The sequence below is a fragment of the Hypanus sabinus genome, chromosome 3 (assembly GCF_030144855.1).
Source record: "Hypanus sabinus isolate sHypSab1 chromosome 3, sHypSab1.hap1, whole genome shotgun sequence".
Classification (NCBI taxonomy): domain Eukaryota; kingdom Metazoa; phylum Chordata; class Chondrichthyes; order Myliobatiformes; family Dasyatidae; genus Hypanus; species Hypanus sabinus.
The window spans coordinates 90,528,378-90,551,176 of record NC_082708.1 but is presented as its reverse complement, the minus strand read 5'-3'; the positions used below and the strand labels follow the sequence as shown (position 1 = coordinate 90,551,176).

The 22,799-nt window shown below is 39.5% G+C and overlaps 1 protein-coding gene across 1 annotated transcript in view; it reads right to left on the bottom strand.

Annotated features, from left to right (window-relative positions):
* myo16 (myosin XVI) overlaps nt 1–22,799 on the bottom strand; it is a 502,924-nt gene that overhangs the window by 196,486 nt on the left and 283,639 nt on the right. The window contains exon 14 of the mRNA XM_059963452.1: nt 11,905–12,022. Within this exon, the coding sequence (XP_059819435.1) occupies nt 11,905–12,022 (118 nt within the window). The remainder of the gene's footprint in view (nt 1–11,904; nt 12,023–22,799) is intronic.

The window sequence follows — 22,799 nt, the reverse complement described above, 5'->3', positions numbered from 1 at the left end:
GACATTCTGTTAACCTTCCGAGTCACTTCTGTGCATTGTCTGGATGAGTCTACCAGAATGCCCAAATCCTTCTCATAGAGTGCACTTTCTACTCAAGACCCCCTCCATTGTATATTGATATCTAATATTTCTACTTCCTATATTTAATATTTTACATTTACTTATATTAAATTTCACCTGCCATCAATCTTCTCACATCTGGGTTGAACTGTGTTGATTCTGTTGTTTGAATGTTATCAGACCTCCCCCTAATTTTGTGTCATTGGCAAACTTAACTAGTTTATTTGTCATGTGCTTACCCAAATCATTAACATAAATTAAAAACAGCAGCAGCCGAAAACCAATCCCAGTGGAACATCTTCTGGATGCGAAAATGATCCTCTCCGAATAACTCATTGTTTTCTGTTTCTGAGCTAAGTACGCTGGGAGGCTCAAATTCTATTAACTCACTTAGTTAGAAACAAGTAAAAATAAAGCATTGCTGTAGAGCTATTAACGTCCCTGAGGAATTTTTGGCTCACAACCAGTTAAGGGTTGTCATGGTACAGAAGGTGACATGTGACCTATTGAGTCCATCCTAACTTTCTGCACAACAAAAAAAATCTCTCTCACAATCTCTGTAGTCTAGCTAGTTTTTTCCCATTCACACTTCTATCAACTTTCCCTTTGTAGTGTTTGTTTGCCCTTGTATCTGCAACCCTCACGGCCAGCAAGTTCTAGGTCATAGAACATAGAAAAATGCATAAAAAATGTTTATCTTCACAATTCTCCTTTATCCAAAATCTCGAAACTGTGTTTTTAAACCAGCAGCCACTGGAAACATGAAAAGACCAAACCATAAAAATCATAGATATTTATTTTTGTGGGGCAAGGGGAACAAGACTGTGGTGCATTTTAGATCACAAGACCACAAAACGTATGGTTGGAGCAGAGCAACACCTATAAAATGCTGGAGGAACTCAGCAAGCCAGGCAGCATCCATGGAGAAAAGTACAGTTGAGTTCAGGACTGAGACCCTTCAGCAAGCCTAAAGAAAGAAAGCTGAGGAGTTGAAAGGAAGGAGGGGAGAGAGAAATGCCAGACGATAGGTGAAACTTGGAGGGGGAGGGATGAAGCAAAGAACTGGGCAGTTGATTGGTGAAAGAGACAGAAGGCCATGAATGAAAGAAGAAAGGGAGGGGGGAGGAACATCAGAGGGAGGTGATGGGAGGGCAATGAGGTAAGGTGAGAGAGGAAAAAGAGGATGGGAAATGTTGAAGGGGGAAGTGGGGAGGCATTACTGGAAGTCTTGAGAAATCGATGTTCATGCCATCAGATTGGAGGCTACCCAAACAGAATACGAGGTGTTGTTCCTCCAACCCAAGTGAGGAATTGTCCCAATAGTAGAGGAGGCCATGGATGGACATATTGGAATGCGAATGGGTGGCCACTGGGAGATCCAGCTTGTTCAGGCGGAGAGTAGATGCTTGGTGAAGCATTTTTCCAATCTACATCGGGTTGCACCGATATACAAGAGGCCTCACTGGGAGCACTGAACACTGTAAATGACCACAACAGACTCACAGGTGAAGTGTTGCCTCACCTGGAAGGACTGTTTGGGACCTTGAATGGTAGTGAGAGAGGAGATGTAGGGGCAGGTGTGACACCTGTTCTGTTTGCATGGCTAAGTGGCAGGAGAGAGATCAATGGGGAGGGATGAATGGACAAGGGAGTTGCATAGGGAGCAATCCCTGCGGAATGCAGAAAGTGGGGGGAGGGAAAGATGTGCTTGGTGGTGGTGGCAGAAGTTTCGGAGAATTATGTGCTGGACGTGGAAACTGGTTGTGAAGTAGGTGAGGACAAGAGGAACCGTCTCCCTGGTAGTGTGGCGGGAGGATGGGGTAAGAGCAGACATGCATGAAATGGAAGAAATGTGGTTGAGGGCAGCAATGATGGTTGAGGAAGGGAAGCTCCTTTCTTTGAAAAAGGAAGGCATCTGCTTTATTCTAGAATAAAAAGCCTTATCCTGAGAGCAGATGCAGCAGAAACGGAGGAATTGAGAAAAGAGGATGGCATTTTAACAAGTAGCAGGGTGGGATGAGGTATAGTCCAGGGAGCTGTGACAGTCCATTGGCTTATAATAGACATCGATGAACAAGCTGTCTCCAGAGATAGAGACAGTGAGATCAAGAAAGGAGAGGGAGGGGTGTTGGAAATGGAGCAGGTAAATTTGAGGGCAGGGTGGAAGCTGGAGGCAAAGTGGATGAAATTGATGAGTTCAGCAAGGGTGCAGGAAGCAGTCATTGATGTAGCATAGGAAAAGTGCAGAATGGTCATCAGTGTAAGCTTGGAACATAGACTGTTCCACATAGCCAACAAACTGACAGCAGAGTGCCCATGGCTAACCCTTTTGTTTGAAGGAAGTGGGAGGACCCAAATGAGAAACTAGGTAAAATGAAACTAGGTAAATCTCTGCTAGGCGGAGGAGAGTGGTGGTGGAGGGGAACTGGTTGGGTCTGGTGTCCAGAAAGAAATGGAGAGCTTTGTGGCCTTCCTGGTGGGGTATGGGGGTGTATAGGGACTGGACATCCATAGTGAAAATAAGATGATCCAGGGCAGGGAACCTGAAATCCTTGAAAGGATAAAGAGTGCGTGAGGTGTCACAGATGTGGGTGGGGAGGGTCTAAACCGAGGGGATAAAATAGAGTCAAGGTATGCAGATACAAGTTCAGTGGAGCAGGAACAAGCTGAAACAATGGGTCTACCTGGACAAACAGGTTTGTGGATTTTGTAGGAGATAAGAAACAGAAAGTGAACTCACAGGAACTATGAGGTTTGTGGCAGTGGATGGGAGATCCCCAGAGTCAATAACATTGGTGATGGTGAGTTTCTTCGTGGGGTCCTGTTTGAAGGGCAAGTAAGAGGAAGTGTCTGAGAGTTGGCCCTGGGCCTCGGCAAGGAAGGGGTCAGTTCGCCAGACTACTACAGGTAGGTTGATGGTGAGGTTAGGATTAGTGTAGAGGGAGTGGAGAGCCAAGCAATTGGAAGGACTGAGGTTGGAATAGGAGAGAGGGGTGTTAAGTCTAAACGGTTAATGTCCCTCGGCAGTTGGCAATGAAAAGGTCCAGAGCAGGCAGAAGACCGGTTTAGGGTGTCCAGGAAGAGGAGGAGAGTTGGAGATTGGAGAAGGGGTCATCGGTGCAGGTTGGAGAGTCCTTGCAAAATAAATAGGCTTGGAGATGGAGGAAGAAGAGCTCAGCATCTTAGCCAGTACAGTACTCACTGGTGTGGGCACAGGAAGACAAAAGTGAGACCCTTACTGAACATTCTGCCTCAGAGACGGAAGGTCGGTTGACAAAGGTGAGACCCCTATTGAGGACAGAATGTTCTCAGTAAGGGGAAGGTCCGAAGGAATGGTGAACATACGGCATGGATGACTGCTGAGATCGGAGGGGGGAAGGGAGGCTTGGGATGTTCGGGGATGGTGGGGTGAGAGGAAGATGGAGTCTCCAAGGACTCAGAAGCTGTTGGTGGGAGGGGTGGAGTTTCAAGATGGCGACGTAAACATCTGCCTTTTAGGCGCTCTTCACTTTTCTAACTATAATCACCCTTTAATCTAATCTTTTCGAATTTAATCAAATGAGTTGATATTTTCGATTGACTTTTTTTTCTTTTAAAACTATATTTGATCTAACTTTGCCAAACTTAAAATGGCTACAAGTAAGAAATCGTCTAAGGAGCCTTTATCTGTTGAAACAATTTCTAATCTTCTGGACACTAAACTTGCAGGTTTGGATAACAAGCTGCAAAGTAAAATGGCAAGTTTGGAAAGTAAAATGGCAAGTTTGGAAAACACGTTTACCACGAAAATGTCTGAACTTGAAGGAGCTGTTAAATCGCTTGATACTAAGTTTCAGTCGCAGGCATCGGTTATTCAGCGGCATGAAGATAAGTTGGCGACTCTTGAAAAATTAATTGTTGAAAAAGTACGTACAATTGAAGTGTTGGATAAGAAGGTACAATCGACTCTTAAGACTGTAGATCAGTATAAGTTTAAAATTTCTGATCTCGAAAATCGATCTCGCAGACAGAATTTGCGTATTATCGGGTTCTCCGAAAAAGTTGAGTCCGGTGATTTAACTGAATTTTTCTCTAATTTACTATGGGAAATTTTCGGTGATGAAGGTTTGCAAACTAAACCTGTTATTGACCGTGCTCACAGAGTTGCGAGGTTTTCGTCTATGGCTGATAAACCTCGAGTGGTGATTGTTCGCCTTCATTATCCTCGTGAGAAAGAGCTTTTAATTCGATTAGCTCGTAAAAAAGGTAAACTTTCCTACAAAAACTTTCAATTTCGAATTGTTGAGGACTATTCTTATGAAGTAATGAAAGCCAGAATCGCTTTTAAACCAGTGATGGCAGAGATTCATTCGATTGGACTTAGACAAGCTTTAATGTATCCAGCGAAGCTTAGAATTGTGCTGCCTGACAACAGTCAACGATTTTTCAACACTCTGGAAGAAGCGAAGAAATTTGTTGAAGAATTTCGATCTTCTACTGCAACTTGAACTATGTGTTATGTGGAAGATTTTTCGGAGAGAGGATATCTTTCTATTTTAAGTTTTAACCTATGAAGTTGGGTTATAACTTTTTATTTTTTGATCTATGGGTCCGGTTTTTTTTACTAGCATCATTGTTTATAGATGTTCTTTTTAATTTTGATAATATTCTTTTTTTTCTTTCTGTTTTGGTTATATACGTTTATATTTTGCATTAATGATTTATCTTTTTTTTAAGATGTTTATTTTTCCCATAAGATTCTGTTTTTTACAAGCATTTATCTGTTTGCCTGTACTCAGATATGGGACGAATGTTTTGGATTTTTGGTTTTTTTTATATATATGTTGTACTGTTTATTATATCCCTTTTTTTAAATGTTATTTTGTCTTTTAACAGATTGCTGAACTCACATTTGTATTTAGTAATATGGCTTTTTCAAAATGGCGTTTCTTCTTCCCATAAGTCTTTGCTCTTGAAACGTCATCTTGTATTTGAATATGGGTTTTTTTTTAAAGGTATATTACACTTTTAAATTTTGACGTTTATACCTTTTTTTTATTAATGATTTTTGTATTATATTAGTTTTCTTTTATTCTGATTGATATATATATTTTTTTGCAACTCTATATTTTAATTTGGGTGATATATAGTTTTCTTTTAATCTTTTTTTTATAGAGCTGCCATCTTGAAATGGGGGTAATATTAGTATTAGATTATGCGCCTGCCGCTTGGCTTTTTTTCGAAGGGTGGGGGGAGGGGGTAGGGATCTTTTTTCACGCTTTTGCTTTTTATTTTTTTGCTTTTAGTTTATGGGCTGACTTTAAATTACTAATATTGTTGAGGTGTCATGTTCTCCGGCTGCTCCTGAATCAATTTTCCTCCTTCCTGAATTGTGGGTTATGTGTCTTTTTAACCTTTTATGATACACACAATTAATATTGGTATGATGGATAGATCTGTTAACTTTATCTCCTGGAATACTAATGGTTTAAATCATCCGATTAAACGCAAAAAAATATTTAAAGTATTCCATAGACTGAATGCTAATATTATCTTTGCACAGGAGACCCATATCAGGAGGGAGGATAATCAACGTTTTTTTAGGTTCTGGAAGGGTCAACAATTTCATTCGAATTGTACCGCCAAAATTAGGGGTGTGTCTATTTTTATAGATCCCTCAATATCGTTTACACATCATGAAATTATCTCTGACCCACAGGGTAGATTTTTGTTGATAACTGGTTTACTCTTCCATCGGAAAGTTGTTCTAGTTAATATTTATGCTCCAAACTTTGATTGCCCTGAATTTTTTAGACGTTTATTTACCTCTCTTCCTAATCTAAATGAATATATGTTGATAATGGGTGGAGATTTTAATTGTTGTTTGAATCCTTCGATGGATAGATCTAAACCTATTCGCACTCTTCCGAATAGATCAGCCCTACTTATTAATTCATTTTTGGTTGACTCGGGAATTACAGAAATATGGCGGTTTTTGAACCCTAAAGATAAAGAATTTTCTTTTTTTTCACATGTATATCATAGCTACTCTAGAATCGACTATTTTCTTATTGATCATCGGTTACTAACGGATGTTATTGATTGTAAATATGATTCTATTACTATTTCGGATCATGCACCTTTGAAGTTATCTATTAAGATTTCGGACTATTCCAATAACACCAGATCTTGGAGACTTAACGCTACTTTGCTTCAAGACCCAGAATTTATTACTTATATAAAACAGCAAATTGACTTGTTCTTTTCTACAAACTGTACTGAAGAAATCGACAGAGGAATACTTCGGGACTCTTTTAAGGCTTTTATTCGTGGTCAAATTATCTCATATTCTGTTGGTAAAAGAAAACAAAGATATTTAGATATTGCTTTATTGGTGGATAAAATTAAGGAAATTGATAAGATTTATTCCGTGACTCCTACCAAAGAACTTTATAAGAAGAGAGTTGAGCTTCAAATGGAACATAGTTTACTATTATCTTCTTCAATTGAAAATCAATTAATTAGGACCAGGGCTCAATTTTATATTCATAGTGACCGTACTGGTAAACTGTTAGCTAATCAATTAAAGGCTATCTCGACTAAGCGACAAATTATTAAAATTCGCAAATCAGACGGTAATTTAACTACTGATCATAAAGAAATTAATAATACCTTTCAAGATTTTTATAAATCTTTATATCATTCAGAATTTGATGGTGACCAGTCCATGATAGATAATTTTTTTAACAATTTGAATATTCCTAAACTGACTGATGAAGATCATAGTCTGTTAGATGCTCCTATTTCTATAGTGGAAATAGGAGAGGCTATTTCATCAATGAACTCAGGGAAAGCTCCTGGTCCTGATGGTTATATAGTAGAATTTTTTAAAACTTTTTTTTCTTTGCTTTCTCCTTGGTTATGTGAAATTTTTAATGATGCGTTTGCTAAGAAGAGATTACCTCAATCTTTTTATGAAGCTAATATTTCTCTAATTCTTAAAAAAGATAAAGATCCTACTTTATGTACATCTTATCGCCCTATATCATTATTAAATGTAGATTCTAAGATTCTTACAAAAATTTTAGCTATTAGATTAGAAAAAGTACTGTCTCAGATTATTTCAGAAGATCAAACTGGTTTTATGAGGAATCGGTATTCCTTTTTTAATGTTAGAAAATTGATTAATATAATTCATACTTCACCACCCACAATCCCAGAATGTGTTATTTCATTAGATGCTGAAAAAGCTTTTGATAGAGTTGAATGGATATATTTATTTAATACATTGAGAAATTTTAATTTTAGTCCTAATTTTATATCATGGATTAAATTAATATATCATAAACCTGTTGCTTCTGTTTTTACGAATAACCACAGATCCTCTTTTTTTCAATTATCTCGTGGTACGAGACAGGGTTGTCCCTTAAGTCCTTTATTATTTAATATTGCATTAGAACCTTTAGCTATTGCTATTCGTGAATCTCCTAATATTTTTGGTATTACCCGTAATGAGAAGTTATATAAATTATCTCTTTATGCTGATGATTTGCTGTTATATATTTCTGACCCTGATAGGTCTATTCCTGCTATTTTATCCTTGTTGGTTCAATTTGGTACTTTTTCTGGTTATAAACTAAATTTAGATAAGAGTGAATTATTTCCTTTAAATGCACAAACTTTATTGACTGATAGGATACCATTTAAAGTTGTTACTGATAACTTCATTTATCTAGGTATAAAAATTACCAAGAAATATAAAGATTTATTTAGACTGAATTTTTTACCTATGCTTCATCAAATTCATCAACTTACTCCTTTGTTTTTATCATTAATTGGTCGGATTAATGCTGTCAAAATGATGATTTTACCGAAATTTTTATATTTATTTCAAGCCCTACCAGTTTTTATTCCTAAATCTTTTTTTGATAACATTGATTCAAAAATTTCTTCATTTGTGTGGCAAAATAAAAACCCTAGGTTAAGTAAAAAGCAATTACAAAAATCAAAAAAAGATGGTGGTTTAGCTTTACCTAATTTTAGATTTTATTATTGGGCAAATAATATTCGTAATTTATTGTATTGGAAATTAGATTTGGATTCACCACTGTGCCCACAGTGGGTAAATTTGGAATGTAATGAGGTAAAGGGATATTCTCTATTCTCTGTTCTTGGTTCTTGCCTTCCTGCGGATTTAGTTAAATTTAATAAACAAATATTTAATCCTGTTATTAAACATACATTACGAATTTGGTTTCAATTTCGTAAGTTTTTTATTTTGAAAAACTTTGTTCTTGATAGCCCTATCTTATTTAATTTCTTTTTCAAACCCTCCTGGACAGATCAAGCTTTTAACATATGGAAAAGGAAAGGTATAAAATGTTTTTGTGATCTCTTTTTTGAAGATACTTTGATGTCATTTGATCAACTTTCTAATAAATTTGAATTACCTAAATCTAATTTTTTCAGATATTTACAAATTAGAAATTTTTTACATAAAGTTTTACCATCTTTTCCTAATTCAACTTTGACGGACACTACAGATTTGATCTTTACCTTAAATCCTTGTCAGAAGGGATTAGTAGCTTTTATTTATAATATGATTATGAAGATACAACCAGAAATATCAGTTAGAATTAAACAAGAATGGGAAAAAGAACTTCAATACAACATATCAACAGATAAATGGGAAAAAATTTTGCAAATGGTTAATTCTTCTTCTATATGTGCTAAACATGCTTTAATACAATTTAAAATTGTACATAGAGCTCATATGTCTAAAGATAAACTTGCTCGATTCTATTCTCATATTAACCCTCTATGTGACAGATGTCATTTAGAAGTGGCCTCATTGACCCATATGTTTTGGTCATGTCCCACTTTACATAATTATTGGAAGGATATATTTACTACTATTTCCTCAATTTGGAATATAGATTTACAACCTCATTTTATTACTGCAATTTTTGGCATACCAAATGAAGATGGTAATCAGTTTTCCCCCTCAATCAGACGAATGATTGCTTTTGTAACATTAATGGCCAGAAGGTCTATACTACAAAATTGGAAAGAAGTAAATCCTCCTACTACATTTCAATGGCTTTCTCAAACTATTTCTTATCTGAGTTTGGAAAAAATTAGAAGCACTATTTTTGACTCATCAATTAAATTTGAAGAAACTTGGAGACCGTTTATTCGACATTTTCATATGAATTAATTTGGCCTTCTCCAGACCTTTCTGCTTATTCATGTTCAGGTAGGGAGTTCCAGAGTTCTTTGACACTATCTTATACTTGTAAACTGTTATTATTGCCTATGTTAGTTTAGTTTAGTGTTTTATTTTTTTTTAATATATATTTTTTTTTCTCACATATTTTTTAATATTTTTTTTTCTTTTTTAATGGTTATTTTTGTTTTTTTTTCATATAATCATGTGGACTTGATTAAGGTATTTTCTTTTGTTGATGTTTAGTAGGATATTATTATCTTATTATCAATGTGATTTCAAGTCTATTGTATTTATAATTTACTTATTACTATGTTATTTTTTTGTGTATATGTGAAAATCAATAAAAAGATTGAAAAAGAAAAAAAAAAAAAGAAGCTGTTGGTGGGAACTGAGAGCCACGGGTTTGCAGAGTGGTGGTGGTGAAAGGGGAGACGGTGGTTCCAGCGGCAGTGTTTGAAGACCCAGCCCGGAGGTCAGGCCCGGAGTTGGAGGTTTGTGCAATCGGCACTTTGGTGATGTCCGAGGTCGATGGAAGCCCTATTAATGGCAGCAGAGTCCGGGCTCGGGATTGTTAGAGCCATTGAGGTCAGCAGCAGAGATTGCCGTCTGGAATCCAGACCTGTCGGTACTAGAGTCAGCGGTCTGTGGATGGGCGACCTTCTGACCCTTGCAAGACACGATAAAGTAAAAGAACTGGTGATTAAAATCGTAGAACCGGCGGAGGATGAAGAAGCGTACAGGTCCATTACAGGTGGTGGAGAGAGAATTCCAGAGTTGTGGAAGTGACTGGGATAGGGTCATGGCAGAAAGCATGGCGTGTAGAGTGCAGTGGGACAGACAATTGAATGTGAGTACCTGGGATCTCCAGAGGGTCCAAATCAAGGAGTCTGAAAACCGTGTGGGATAAGCTGGCGATGAAGACACGTTCCCAGAAAGGATACATGGCTGTTGTAGTAAATCAGACCATTCAGCCCATCGAGTTCACTCTGCCATTCCAATGCAGCTAATTTATTATCCCTCTCAGCCCTAATCTCTGACCTTCCCCTCACTGAGGCAGAACCTTTGACGACCCGACTAATCAAGAACCCATAAACCTCTGCATTTAATATTGCATATCCAATGATTTGGCCTTCACAGCCATCTGTGACAGTGAATTTCACAGATTCACCATCCTCTGGCTAAAGGAATTCTTCCTAAACTCCATTCTAAATGGACATCCCTCTAATTTAAAGTCCCTCTAATTCTACACTCCTTCACTGTACTAAACATCCTCTCCACATTCACTCAATCTAGGCTTTGTTTTTAATATTCGAGAGGTTTCAATGAGGTTCTTCCCCCCCCCCCCACCCTTCAAATTTCCAGTGCGTACAGGCCCAGGGCCATCATATGCTTGTCACACATTAACGCTTTCATTCCTGAAATAATTCTCTGGACCCTCTCCAATGCTAGTATATCTTTTCTTAGACCAGGGGACCAGAACTGCTCAGAGTACTCCAACTGTAGTCTGACCAGTACCTTATAAAGCCTCAGCATTACATCCTTGCTTTTATAAGACCATAAGAAATAGAGACAGAATTAGCACATTCAGCCCATCAATTCTGTAGCACTATTTCATAATGGCTGATTTATTATCCCTCTCAATCCAATTCTTCTGTCTTCTCTCCATGTCCTTTGATGCCCTGACTAATTAAATACCTATCAATAGACCAGGACTGTGCTAGGATTGACTGGATGATTTTAAGATGAGCTTTATTTGTCACATGTACAATGAATCATCAAGACATTCAGAGAAACCTACAAACTTCTGGAAGGACTCAGCAGGTCAGGCAGCATTTATGAAGAGGAATAAATGCTTTTTAGCATTTCAGGCTGAGACCCTTCATCGGGAGTGGAAAGGAAAGCATCAGAAACCAGAATAAGAAGGAGGAGGAAGGGGGAGGTGTACAAGCTGGAAAGTGACAGATGAGAGACCAATTATATTCTAACCCTTTTGAAATGAATGCTAACATTGCATTTGCCTCCCTTACCACTGAATCAACCTGCAAGTTAACCTTTAGGGTGGGGGTTTCCAACGTTTTTGAAGCCATGAACTAAATGTCATTAAACAAGGGGTCCATAGGGGTTGGGAACCCCTGCTTTAGGGGGATCCTGTGCGAGGACTCCCAGGTTCCTTTGCACCTCTGATTTTGAATTTTCTTCACATTTAGAATAGTCTACATCTTTATTCCTTCTACTAATCTGCATGACCATAAAATTCTTTACACTATGTTGCACCTGTCACTTCTTTGTCCATTCTGCCAATCTGTCCTCTCTACCTATCTTTATATCATCTGCAAACTTGGTCACAAACCATCAATTCCATCATTCAAATCATTGTGAAAAGAAGTGGTCCCAACCGCAATCCCTGCTGAACACCACTAGACGTTGGCAGCCAACCAGAAACTCAATATTAACAAGCAGGAATTTCATTCCATTTCTGCAAAAGAAGCTACAACTTTTTTTTAAAAAAAAATCTCTCTGAGGGAAACTACAAATGTAAAGCCCTGAAAAATTAGAAAATATGTTCCTCAGATTCCTGAAGCCATAATCCAGGCCATCAGTTTCAAAATCCCGAGGGGTTTTACCAAAAGTGTTACCTCCAGTCAAAGTCCTTTTGCCTTCATTGAATTGCAGTTCTAGATATTTAATATAGCGGCTGGACGACACATTTAATGTGGTTTTTGCATGGCCAAAGGATTCCAGCAAACAGCTGACCTAGAAGAAAGTTCACAAAACATTTACCAAAACAGTCATGTAAACTTTAGGATCAGGAAATTTAATCACTTAGTTGGTACACCGTTTATGCTGGAAGATGATTGTGATCAGCACTCCATGGGAATTACACTGTAGTTCAGCAGAGAAATTAATTGCCATGCAATATGTAACTGACATCATTGTCGTGATATTCCAGCAACATAAAAGCTCAGACCTGGAATACATGAGCAGGCCATCACTGGAGGTAAAACTTTACTCCAGTATTAGTTAAAAAGCTATATCCCTACTTTCACCACTGTCGTGAAGCTTTGGACTGCAGTAACACTGCGCTTCTTTACTGCTTTGTCATCTCGCAGGGTATTGGTAGAAGACCCTAATTCAAACCATTCCTTTCCAAGGTGTGCACTTATTTAACAGTAATATTAAAGTATACTGGAACAAGCCTTCACCTGCTCCTGCATCACATACAATGCTGGAGGAACTCAGCAGGCCAGGCATCATCTATGGAAAAGTATCCAGCCGATGTTTCGGGCTGAGACCCTTCAGCAAGACTCCTGTATTCCAGGGGTGGGCTTTCATGATGCTGCAATATCACAACAATTATGCTGGTAATGTATTTCATGGCAATTAATTTCACTGCTGAACTATACTGTAATGACCACTTGACTGTTAGGAATTTCCCATAGACGTTCCAGATCAAAGTCATTTTGAAGCATATAACAGTGTAGTAGCTAACTAAACAGTATCTATGCCTACTTGTTGTCTTATTAAATAACAATATTAAAATTTGTAAATCTCTTAAGAACTATCTTATGCCTTTCTAAATTTCAGTTTCAGTAAACAGGATATAAACACAATTAACGGCACTTTAACGTCAAGAGCTTTAAGATAGTGCAGAGTAATTATTGTCTCTTAATTATCAGGATGAAATCCAAGGGATTATAAATAAGAATAGATGTGAGAATGTGGCAAAACCATCTGCTATTGTTACTGATGTAAAGTCAGAGTCACGGGTAAGCACATTTTTTTTAGATTCTATACCATATGGCAAGCATGCAGTCAATGTGAATTAGAAGAATACTTCATTTTCTGCCTTTAACTTCAAACCTTATGCAGCACATACTTCTTCTCAGAAGGTACTGCCTAACTGTGAGTACACAAGGTGTTTATTTAAATTTACTCCATTAATCCAATACCCTAGAACACCAGTTGAGGAAGAGCAGGAATTTCTGAAGGAACAAGATCACTCAAATATTATTGAAATATTAAATGCACAATACTCATCCCTGCTTAGCTATAAGGTCCAACTATAAAGAATGCATCTCAACTATATAGACAGTATATTATATAATACAACTCCTATATAGCATAGTAAATTGTAAATGTTCCCATTCGGGCCCAAGTATTTAATCGCTGTGGAGGGTTCCTTACTCTTGTGGGATAACATCTTTCCTGACATGGGGGATCATTCTGCTTGGCAAGTGAGACATGTGGCTGTGAAAACAACCTCAGGTTCTGGGGCTTCCTCCGTGGTGCTTGTAGAAGCTGACTCTGAGTCTACAGGAAATGGTTCTGACAGCGGTAACCACTTTTCTTCATTTTTTTCTTCTTCTAGTTTGTGCATCTTGATCTTGGTAAGGTTTGTTTAGTTCACTGGAGTGTTCACTTATTAATCTCTGTATTGCTCCCCATGTGATCTGATCTCTCCTCTTGGTTTTCTTGTCCACAGCATCATCTGATGCAACCTCTGTTTTCATATCTCCATTGACTCCTTTCTTTCTGACCTTCCACTCATCCAGCTGGACTTTGGTCTTTGCATCTACTTTTACAAGCAGCTTTTTGTCTCCCACTTGAAGCTCATGCAATAACCTTAAATCCGCTATCCAAAAGTAGAGCGTTTCTATGAAACCTTTTGTAAGCCAAAATGGCATAAAGTGAAGAAACAATTATCATTAATTTATAGGGGAAAATTTTTTGAGCATTCCCAGACCTAAAAAATATCCTACCAAATCATACCAAATAGCACATAAAACCTAAAATAACACTAACATGTAGTAAAAGCAGGAATGATATGATAAATACACAGCCTATGTCAAGTAGAAATGATGTATGTACAGTGTAGTTTCACTTATCAGAATCGGGAAGATTTGGCCAAAAACCAACTTGTAGAAAAAATATCACACATGCACACACACCTGCCTGCGCAAGGCTTCACGGTCATGGTAGTCTTTCTCAAGGTAAACACAAGTTTAAAGTGGGTGCCTTCCTTCATAAAAGCTAACATCCTCTTCAGATTTCTTCCAGTTAGTGAAAACAGGTACTAACGTAGGTCTTTCGTAAAAGCAAAGCGGCATAAAGCAAACTTTTCTTAAAGCGGGGGACACCTGTACATGCAGAATAGCTTCTGGTTCTTTATACTCTCAAAAACTGAATGCTTGCAACTTTTCTGAACCTCCTTGAACTCTCTTCCAGCTTAAAATGGAGCCACATTATGCAAGTGACTGCCTGATTAACATATCAGAGGTTTCTCAGACCTTCAGAAACTGTTGTAGTCAGACCACTGCTTTCAGCACTTTCATGCTTTTGAGCAGAATGGTTATTCTTTTGTCCAAAATGCTTTCTAACCAGTGGCAGAGAGTTTGGTACCAACACCTATTTGCTCTCTGTTGGATACAGTATGGAGGTAGTTGTGGCATCATCCAGTAACTTCCTTAATTTGCTTTCAGTTGGCTTCATTTCAGGGGATGTGGCATACAATTTGTAGTTGTCTCAGCCTAATAGAACCCCACAATGCTGGCCCTCATGTTTTTACCACATCCAAACCCATTGCAGCTTGTTGGTTGTTGTATTTCATTGTTACAGATGCCGTTCCCATAGGAGTTATCTTTTCTCCGGTATATGTTCTTAGTTAGATATCTGCAGGCTTCAGTTCAGTATTTTTTGAAATAACATTCAAACTCATTTTGTGGAATGACTGACACAGCCAAGTCAGTGTCCAATTTCATTTTAATTAATTTGCTGTTCATTTCTGGTGTAAGCCATATTGCTTGTCTATTGTTTGTTTTCAAATTGTAAATCTGAAGGCTACCCAGTCCTCTGTCATTCTCATCATTAACTGATTTTACATCAAAGACATACAGATTAGTTCTCTTTTTGAAACTTCAACTTAACTTTTTACTTTTCTCTCTTCTCCTTTTGTCTGTTTAACATGTTTTTTGTATATGTCCTTTCTTGTATTTTCTGCAAGTTTCGGCTTTAAACCTATATTGGTCTGGTGTATGTGAGCCTCTGCCACAATGGTAACACAATCTGTTTGGCCAAGCTGGTATTTGTTTAGACTTTTGTTCATGTTCATTTTCATCCCTTATTTGTGCTTCTGTCCGCTGTCTCCATTAATACAGTTAGTTCAACTGCTCTTTTAAAAATGTGACTTCAAGGGTAGTCATAGCTGAAGGGTGGTAGTGGGGACGAGCTCCCACTGCTAAACAAATGCTCTTCATGACGTGCATCTCAAACAGCCTCTGACAAACAAGTCCAACTCCTGGCCTTCACGTGTGGCATAGTTCTTACGCCCGGTGGAGCTGTTCTCACTGACAGGAGAAGGGGCAAAGGCACCTTAAAACCAGTTGCTCCGAGCAGATGGGGTTCATTAACCACAGATGGTAGCTCATCTAGGAGAGGGAAAACTCCAATTTCAAACCTCCACTGCCTTGCAGCTATACCTGCTCACGGGAAAGATTTTGGGAGTAAACCCCAAGGAAAAATCTGGTGTCAGAGTCCCGAAGGCTTCTATACCCAGCAGTAGCACGGCAACACCTGTGATGCTGCTAGCAGTGTATTGACTTTTGTCGTTCCTTTGGACCTGTCGTCATCATGGAGAAGGGGTTCCACTGCATGAACAACAGACGGATCTCCGTATCTACTCTGTCCTGGCTTGTGCCCTGGAGAAGCCACTCCCAGTGACTACCAGAGGCACAGTACCCATGGTCGACCATGACTGACAGAAGCCACACCATTTAAAAATGTAAACTGTGCTTTAGTTATAATCCAATTTTGAATGCTTTCTTGTAAGATTCCACAAACTAAATGATCTCTCAATGTATCATAAAGTGCAATCATTGAGCTAACAATGCTCAGACATTCTCTCAGTTCAACTATATACACTGAAATGGGCTCCCCTTCTTTTTGATTTTGCTTATGAAACCTGAAACATTCTGCAATCAACAATGGTTTTGGTTCTAAATGTTCCTGCATTATTTTCATGCTATCAGCAAAGCTCATTTTGGCTTCATGGAGCAATTATTTTTTGAAATAATCTGTGTGCCTTTAAAATGAAGGCACTCAGCAAAATTGGCCTTTTGTTTCTCATTCTCTACCGTATTGCATTTGCATTAAAATACTGCTCAATCTGTTTTAAGTATATAAAATCAAGCTATCTGTTCTATAATCAAATGTATCAATCTTCCTGATGTAATTGGCCATTTCTACTCTTATATATAAATGATTATTATCACCCTGTACGTGTTGGTTATTAACCCATGAAGTCTTCAGTTTACTGCCTTTATTAAATTGACTGTGTCTTCCCTCCCAAAAAAACAGGTGGTGTGCTGATGTTTTTTAACGCGACCATTTCTCCCTCTGTTTTTTAGTAAGTCTAACATCTCACTTCATTTTAACAATAGGTGTGTTTTAAAATAGCTTATCACCACTGTTATGTCTTCTAACTCCAAAATCTTAAATTAATTGAAAGGAAAAGTCCAGAAAGTGAATTTAAGTGAGGTGCGCACTGATCATGTGATAGCATATGCAACACGCAATTCATGTATTTTTACATATAACATAGAGTGAATTATTTAAGTGAATAAGAATGCTTATTCAAACAATATATTTACAATATTATTCAAATATTACTGAAATATTAAATACACAACAAAGACCATGCGTTTTAAGCTGTAACACCAGTTAGTTCATAGCTTGAGTACTCTGTACAGTACTGGTTGCCATATTACAGGGAAGATGGGGCTGTACTGGAATAGTGGCAAAGGAGGCTCACAAGAATGTACCAGGATGGAAAAGCACAGCCATGAGTAAAGATTAGATAGGCTACCATTGTCTTCACTGGAACAGAGAGGCAGAGGAGGGAGTGATTTGAGAAATATAAAACAATGTAAAGCCTGGACAGAGCATAAAGACCTCTTTCTCTGATCAGAGGGATCAAAAACCCGAGGAACTTTTGGAGGCAAATGTCTAAACCACACTTGTTATGAATTTAGTGGAGTAAGTGATAGTGTGGGTTTTTTTCAATTTAAACCTGAAGATCAGTCTGACTGTTAGTCTGTAGACAAGAGAATGGACACCGTTATACAGCCCTGGAACAGGTTCTTTGGGCCAACTCACTCATGCTGACCAAGGTGCCTTCCTGAATCACTCCCATTTCCTGCCTGCAATTGGCTCATATCGCTACAAAACTTTCCGATCCATCAATCTGTCCAAATGTCTTTTAAACTTTGTGATTATGCCTGCTTCTACCACTTGGTCTGGTAGTTTATTCCGTACATTGATACAGCAAAACTTGTCCCACAAGTTTCCTTCAAATCTTTCTCCTGAATTCTATGTCCTGTAGTTTTGGATTCTCCTACTCTGTGGAGGAAAGACTGTGACCATCCACATTATCTCTGCCCCCAATGCATTTATATAGCCATCCCCTCAGGTGTCATGCTCCAGGGAATTCAATCCCAGCATGCGCCAGCCTCACTTTGTAATGTAAGCCAGCCAGTCCTGGTAACATATTTGTAAAAAAGAGCTTTGACCAGTGGCCAGTCTGGATATTGGACGTTTTGAGAGGAGGGGACTTCATCAGGCCCGCTACCTGAGTACAAAAAGCAGCAGTGGGTCACTACAGAAAAGAAGAGCTTTGACCAGTGACCGTACGACTTTTGGGATTAATTAGTAAGAGCTAGTTAAAGGAGGGCAGGGGCAAGCACAGCAGCCATCGTCGCAGTGCCCATCGTCTGGGTCAGAGCAGTGAGCTTGAGGCTTTAGCTCTTCGAGACTTCCGTGAAGAGTGGTTTCAGTCAGAGAGAGCAAAGTTCAAGGCTTTTTTTTCCTTTCCTTTCTTTATATCTGCTCAAATAGGATAGTAGAGATGCCAGGCAGCTTAGCTGAGTGCTCCTCTTGCAGGATAAAGGAAGGCAGAGATACCTCCAGTGTCCCTGATGACTACAACTGTGAGAACTGCATCCACCTTCAGCTTCTAACAATCCGTGTTAAGGAATTGGAGCTGGAACTGGAAACCAGGTGACAGTCAGGAAGGGAAAGGGGATTAAGGAGCCAGTACTCCTGTAACCAACCCCCTCAACAACAGGGGTGATGACCTAACAGAGGAAAGTCACAGTCTGCCTTTGTCTGCCTTTGTGAGGCAGAAGAGAAGAGGGGAGAAGAAGCATGCTGTGGTGATAGGGGATTCATTAGTTAGGCGAATGGACACAAGGTTCTGTGGGAGGGAATGAGATTCCTTTTATGGTACGTTGCCTCCTGGGTTCCACTCTTTAAGGAGAGAGGAAGACAAAAGAGAGGAAATCATAGGCCGGTTAGTCTAACCTCAGCAGTTAGGAAAGTATTGGAGACTATTATAAGGTTTTGGGATACTTAGAGACAAATGGTAAAATAAGTCAAAGTCCAGATGGTTTCTGTAAAGGGAAATCTTGCCTGACAAATCTATAACCATATAACAATTACAGCACAGAAACAGGCCATCTCGGCCCTTCTAGTCTGTCCCGAACGCTTACTCTCACCTAGTCCCACTGATCCACACTCAGCCCATAACCCTCCATTCCTTTCCTGTCCATATACCTATCCAATTTTACTTTAAATGACAATACCGAACCTGCCTCTACCACTTCTACTGGAAGCTTGTTCCACACAGCTACCACTCACTGAGTAAAGAAATTCCCCCTTGTGTTACCCTTAAACTTTTGCCCCCTAACTCTCAACTCATGTCCTCTTGTTTGAATCTCCCCTACTCTCAATGGAAAAAACCTATCCGCGCCAACTCTATCTATCCCCCTCATAATTTTAAATACCTCTATCAAGTCCCCCCTCAACCTTCTACACTCCAAAGAATAAAGACCTAACTTGTTCAATCTTTCCCTGTAATTTAGGTGCTGAAACCCAGGTAACATTCTAGTAAATCTTCTCTGTACTTTCTCTATTTTGTTGACATCTTTCCTGTAATTCAGTGACCAGAACTGTATACAATACAAATTCAGCCTTACCAATGCCTTGTACAATTTTAAGATTACATCCCAACTCCTATACTCAATGCTCTGATTTAAAAAGGCCAGCATACCAAAAGCTTTCTTCACCACCCTATCCACATGAGATTCCACCTTCAGGGAACTATACACCATTATTCCTAGATCACTCTGTTCTACTGCATTCTTCAATACCCTACCATTTTCCATGTATGTCCTATTTGGATTATTCCTACCAAAATGTAGCACCCCACACTTATCAGCATTACACTCCATCTGCCATCATTCAGCCCACTCTTCTAACTGGCCTAAATCTCTCTGCAAACTTTGAAAACCTACTTCATTATCCACAACGCCACCTACCTTAGTATCATCTGCGTACTTACTAATCCAATTTACCACCCCATCATCCAGATCATTAATGTATATGACAAACAACATTGGACCCAGTACAGATCCCTGAGGTACACCACTAGTCACCAGCCTCCAACCTGACAAACAGTTATGCACCACTACTCTCTGGCATCTCCCATCCAGCCACTGTTGAATCCATTTTACTACTTCAATATTAATACCTAACAATTGAACCTTCCTAACTAACCTTCCATGCGGAACCTTGTCAAAGGATTTACTGAAGTCCATATAGACAACATCCACTGCTTTACCTTCGTCAACTTTCCTCGTAACCTCTTCAAAAAATTCAATATGATTTGTCAAACATGACCAAAATCTGTTAGAGTTCTTCAAGGAAGTAACATGCAGGGTGGAGAAAGGAGAGGAGGTGGATGACATTTTCTTAGATTTTCAAAGGGCATTTGATAAGGTGCCTCACATGAGGCTGCTTAACAAGATAAAATCTATGCTGTTACAGGAAAGATATTGGCATGAATAAAGGAATGGCTGACAAGCAGGAGGCAGTAAGTGGGAATAACGGGGGTCTTTTCTGGTTGGCTGCCAGTGATTAGTGGTGTTCCTCAGTGGTCAGTATTAGGACCACTACTTTTAACATGGTTGGTCAATGATCTAGAAAGTGGAATTGATGACTTTGTGGCAAAGTTTGCAGATGATACGAAGATAAGTGAATTGGAAGGTAGAGCTGAGGAAGCAATGTGATCCAGCAGGACTTAAACAAATCAGAAGAATGGGCAAAAAAGTGGCAGGTGGAATACAATGTTGGGAAATATATGACAATGCATTTTGGTAAAAGGAACAATACCATTATTTAAATGGGGAGAAAATTAAAACATCAGAGGAGCAGAGGGACTTAGGAGTCATTTTGCAAGACTCCTAGAAGTTGAATTTGCAGGTTGAGTCTGTTGTAAAGAAGGCAAATGCAACATTGGTATTGATTTCAAGGGGAATACAATATAAAAGCAAGGAGATAATGCTGAGGCTTTATAGGGCACTAGTCAGGCTGCATTTGAAGTATTGCCAAGAGTTTTGAGCCCTGCATCTCAGAAAGGTGTGTTGTCATTGGAGAGAGTCCAGGGGAGGTTCACGAGGATGATTCCCGGAATGAAGGAGATAACATATGAGGAGTGTATGGAACTTTAAGCCAAGACATTGGAATTTAGAAAAATGAGTGGAGCGAGGGAGTGGCATGGCTTACCCAGAATTGGAGGGTACAGCCTAAAATTGATGGGGGACCTTTTAGAACTTAAAGGGGGTTGTTCTTAGCCAAAGTGTGGTGAATCTGTGGAATGTTCTGCTACAGACTGTGTTGGAGGGCAAGCCTGTGGATATACTTGAAGTGGAAGTTGACAGATTCTTGATCAGTCAGGGCATTAAGGGATATGGTGTATGGGATTTAATGGGATCTGGAATCAGCCATAATGAAATGGCAGAGCAGACTCAATGGCTAAATGGTCTAATTCTGGTCCGTTATCTTATGGTCTCATGGACATCTCAGATCTTCTGAATAGCCAGATGTCGTAGTTCACGTAGGTACCAATGACATGGGTAGGATGACTGACGAGGTTCTCATAGGGAGTTCAGGGAGTTAGATGCTAAGTTAAAGGGTAGGAACTCCAGGGTTGCGATCTCAGGATTGCTACCCGTGCCATGTGCTAGAGAGGCCAGAAAAAGGAAGATTATACAGTTTAATATATGGCCAAAGATTTGAATTAGGAGTGATGGCATAAGATTTTTGGATCATTGGGCTCTTCCAGGGAAGGTGGGACCTGTACATAAGGGATGATTTGCTCCTGAACTGGAGGAGAACTCGTAACCTAGTGGGAGGGTTTGTAAATGCTGCACAGTGGGGTTTAAACTAGAGTTGAAGGAAGATGGAAACTAGAGTGGAGAGGTTGTGGAGGCAGATGTCCATAAGGCCTCAGAGGAAGTCAGGAATCAAAGGGTTGAGCACGGTGTGATCAGTGTCCTGAGCTGTGCAAGAAGTGTTGTGGGAAAGGCAAGTGATAGTGCTGAAGATGAGGGAGCTGGTTTACTAACAGAGGCAGTGTGCAGTGAGAAGAGTCTGTTGACAGGGCAAAATTGCAGTCAATAGGATGAGTTACAACATAAAAGGCTGACAAAGTTGAAAAGGGTGAGTATAAGACTGAAGGTCATAAAATGCTGGAGGAATTCAGCAGGCCAGGTGCCAATGATGGAAAAGAGTACATTTAACGTTCTGGGCCAATACCCTTCATCAGTACTGCAGAAAAAATGTTAGTAGTCAGAGTTAGAAGGTGAGGGTTGCGGAGGAAGAAAGATAAGGTGACTAATGAAACAGGGGTGCGAGGGGTGAGGTGAAGAGCTGGGATGTTGGTTGGTGAAAGAGATACAGGGATGGAGAAAGAGGAGTCTAAGAGGAGCGGACAGAAGGCCATGGAAGAAAGAAAAGGGGGAGGAGCACCACAGGGAGATGATGGGCAACTAAGGATATCAGGTGAGAGAGGGAAATGGGAATGGGGAATGTCCCATCCTCAAACTTGCCTGATCCATTTCCAACACATCCCTCCCTCAATCTCTCTGTCCCTATCGCTGGAGGCAGCTTATCTGCTGATGTCTGTTATAAACTCACTGACTCTCACTGTTATAAACTCACTGACTCTCACAGCTACCTGGATTATACCTCTTCCCACACTGTTACTCGCAAAAACACCATTCTCTTCTCTCAATTCCCCTATCTCTACCGCTTCTGCTCTCAAGATGAGGCTTTTCAATCCAGCACGAAAAAGTTGTCCTCCTTCAAAGAAAGGGGCTACCCCTCCTCCACCATCAGCGCTACCCTCAAATGCATCTTTTCCATTTCGTGCACATCTGCCCTCACTCTATCCTCCCGCCATTCCACCAGCAATAGGGTTACTCTTATCCTCACCTAGCACCCTACCAGCCTTGGCAACCAGCACACTCCATAACTTCCGCCATCTCTAACGGGATGGTACAAGGTAGATGAACTTGCAGCACAGTTGCAGATTGGCAGGTATGATGTTGTAGGCATCACTAAAACATGGCTGAAAGAAGATTATAGCTGGGAGCCTAATGTCAAAGGACAGGCAGTAAGGCAAAGGGGAGGTGTGCTC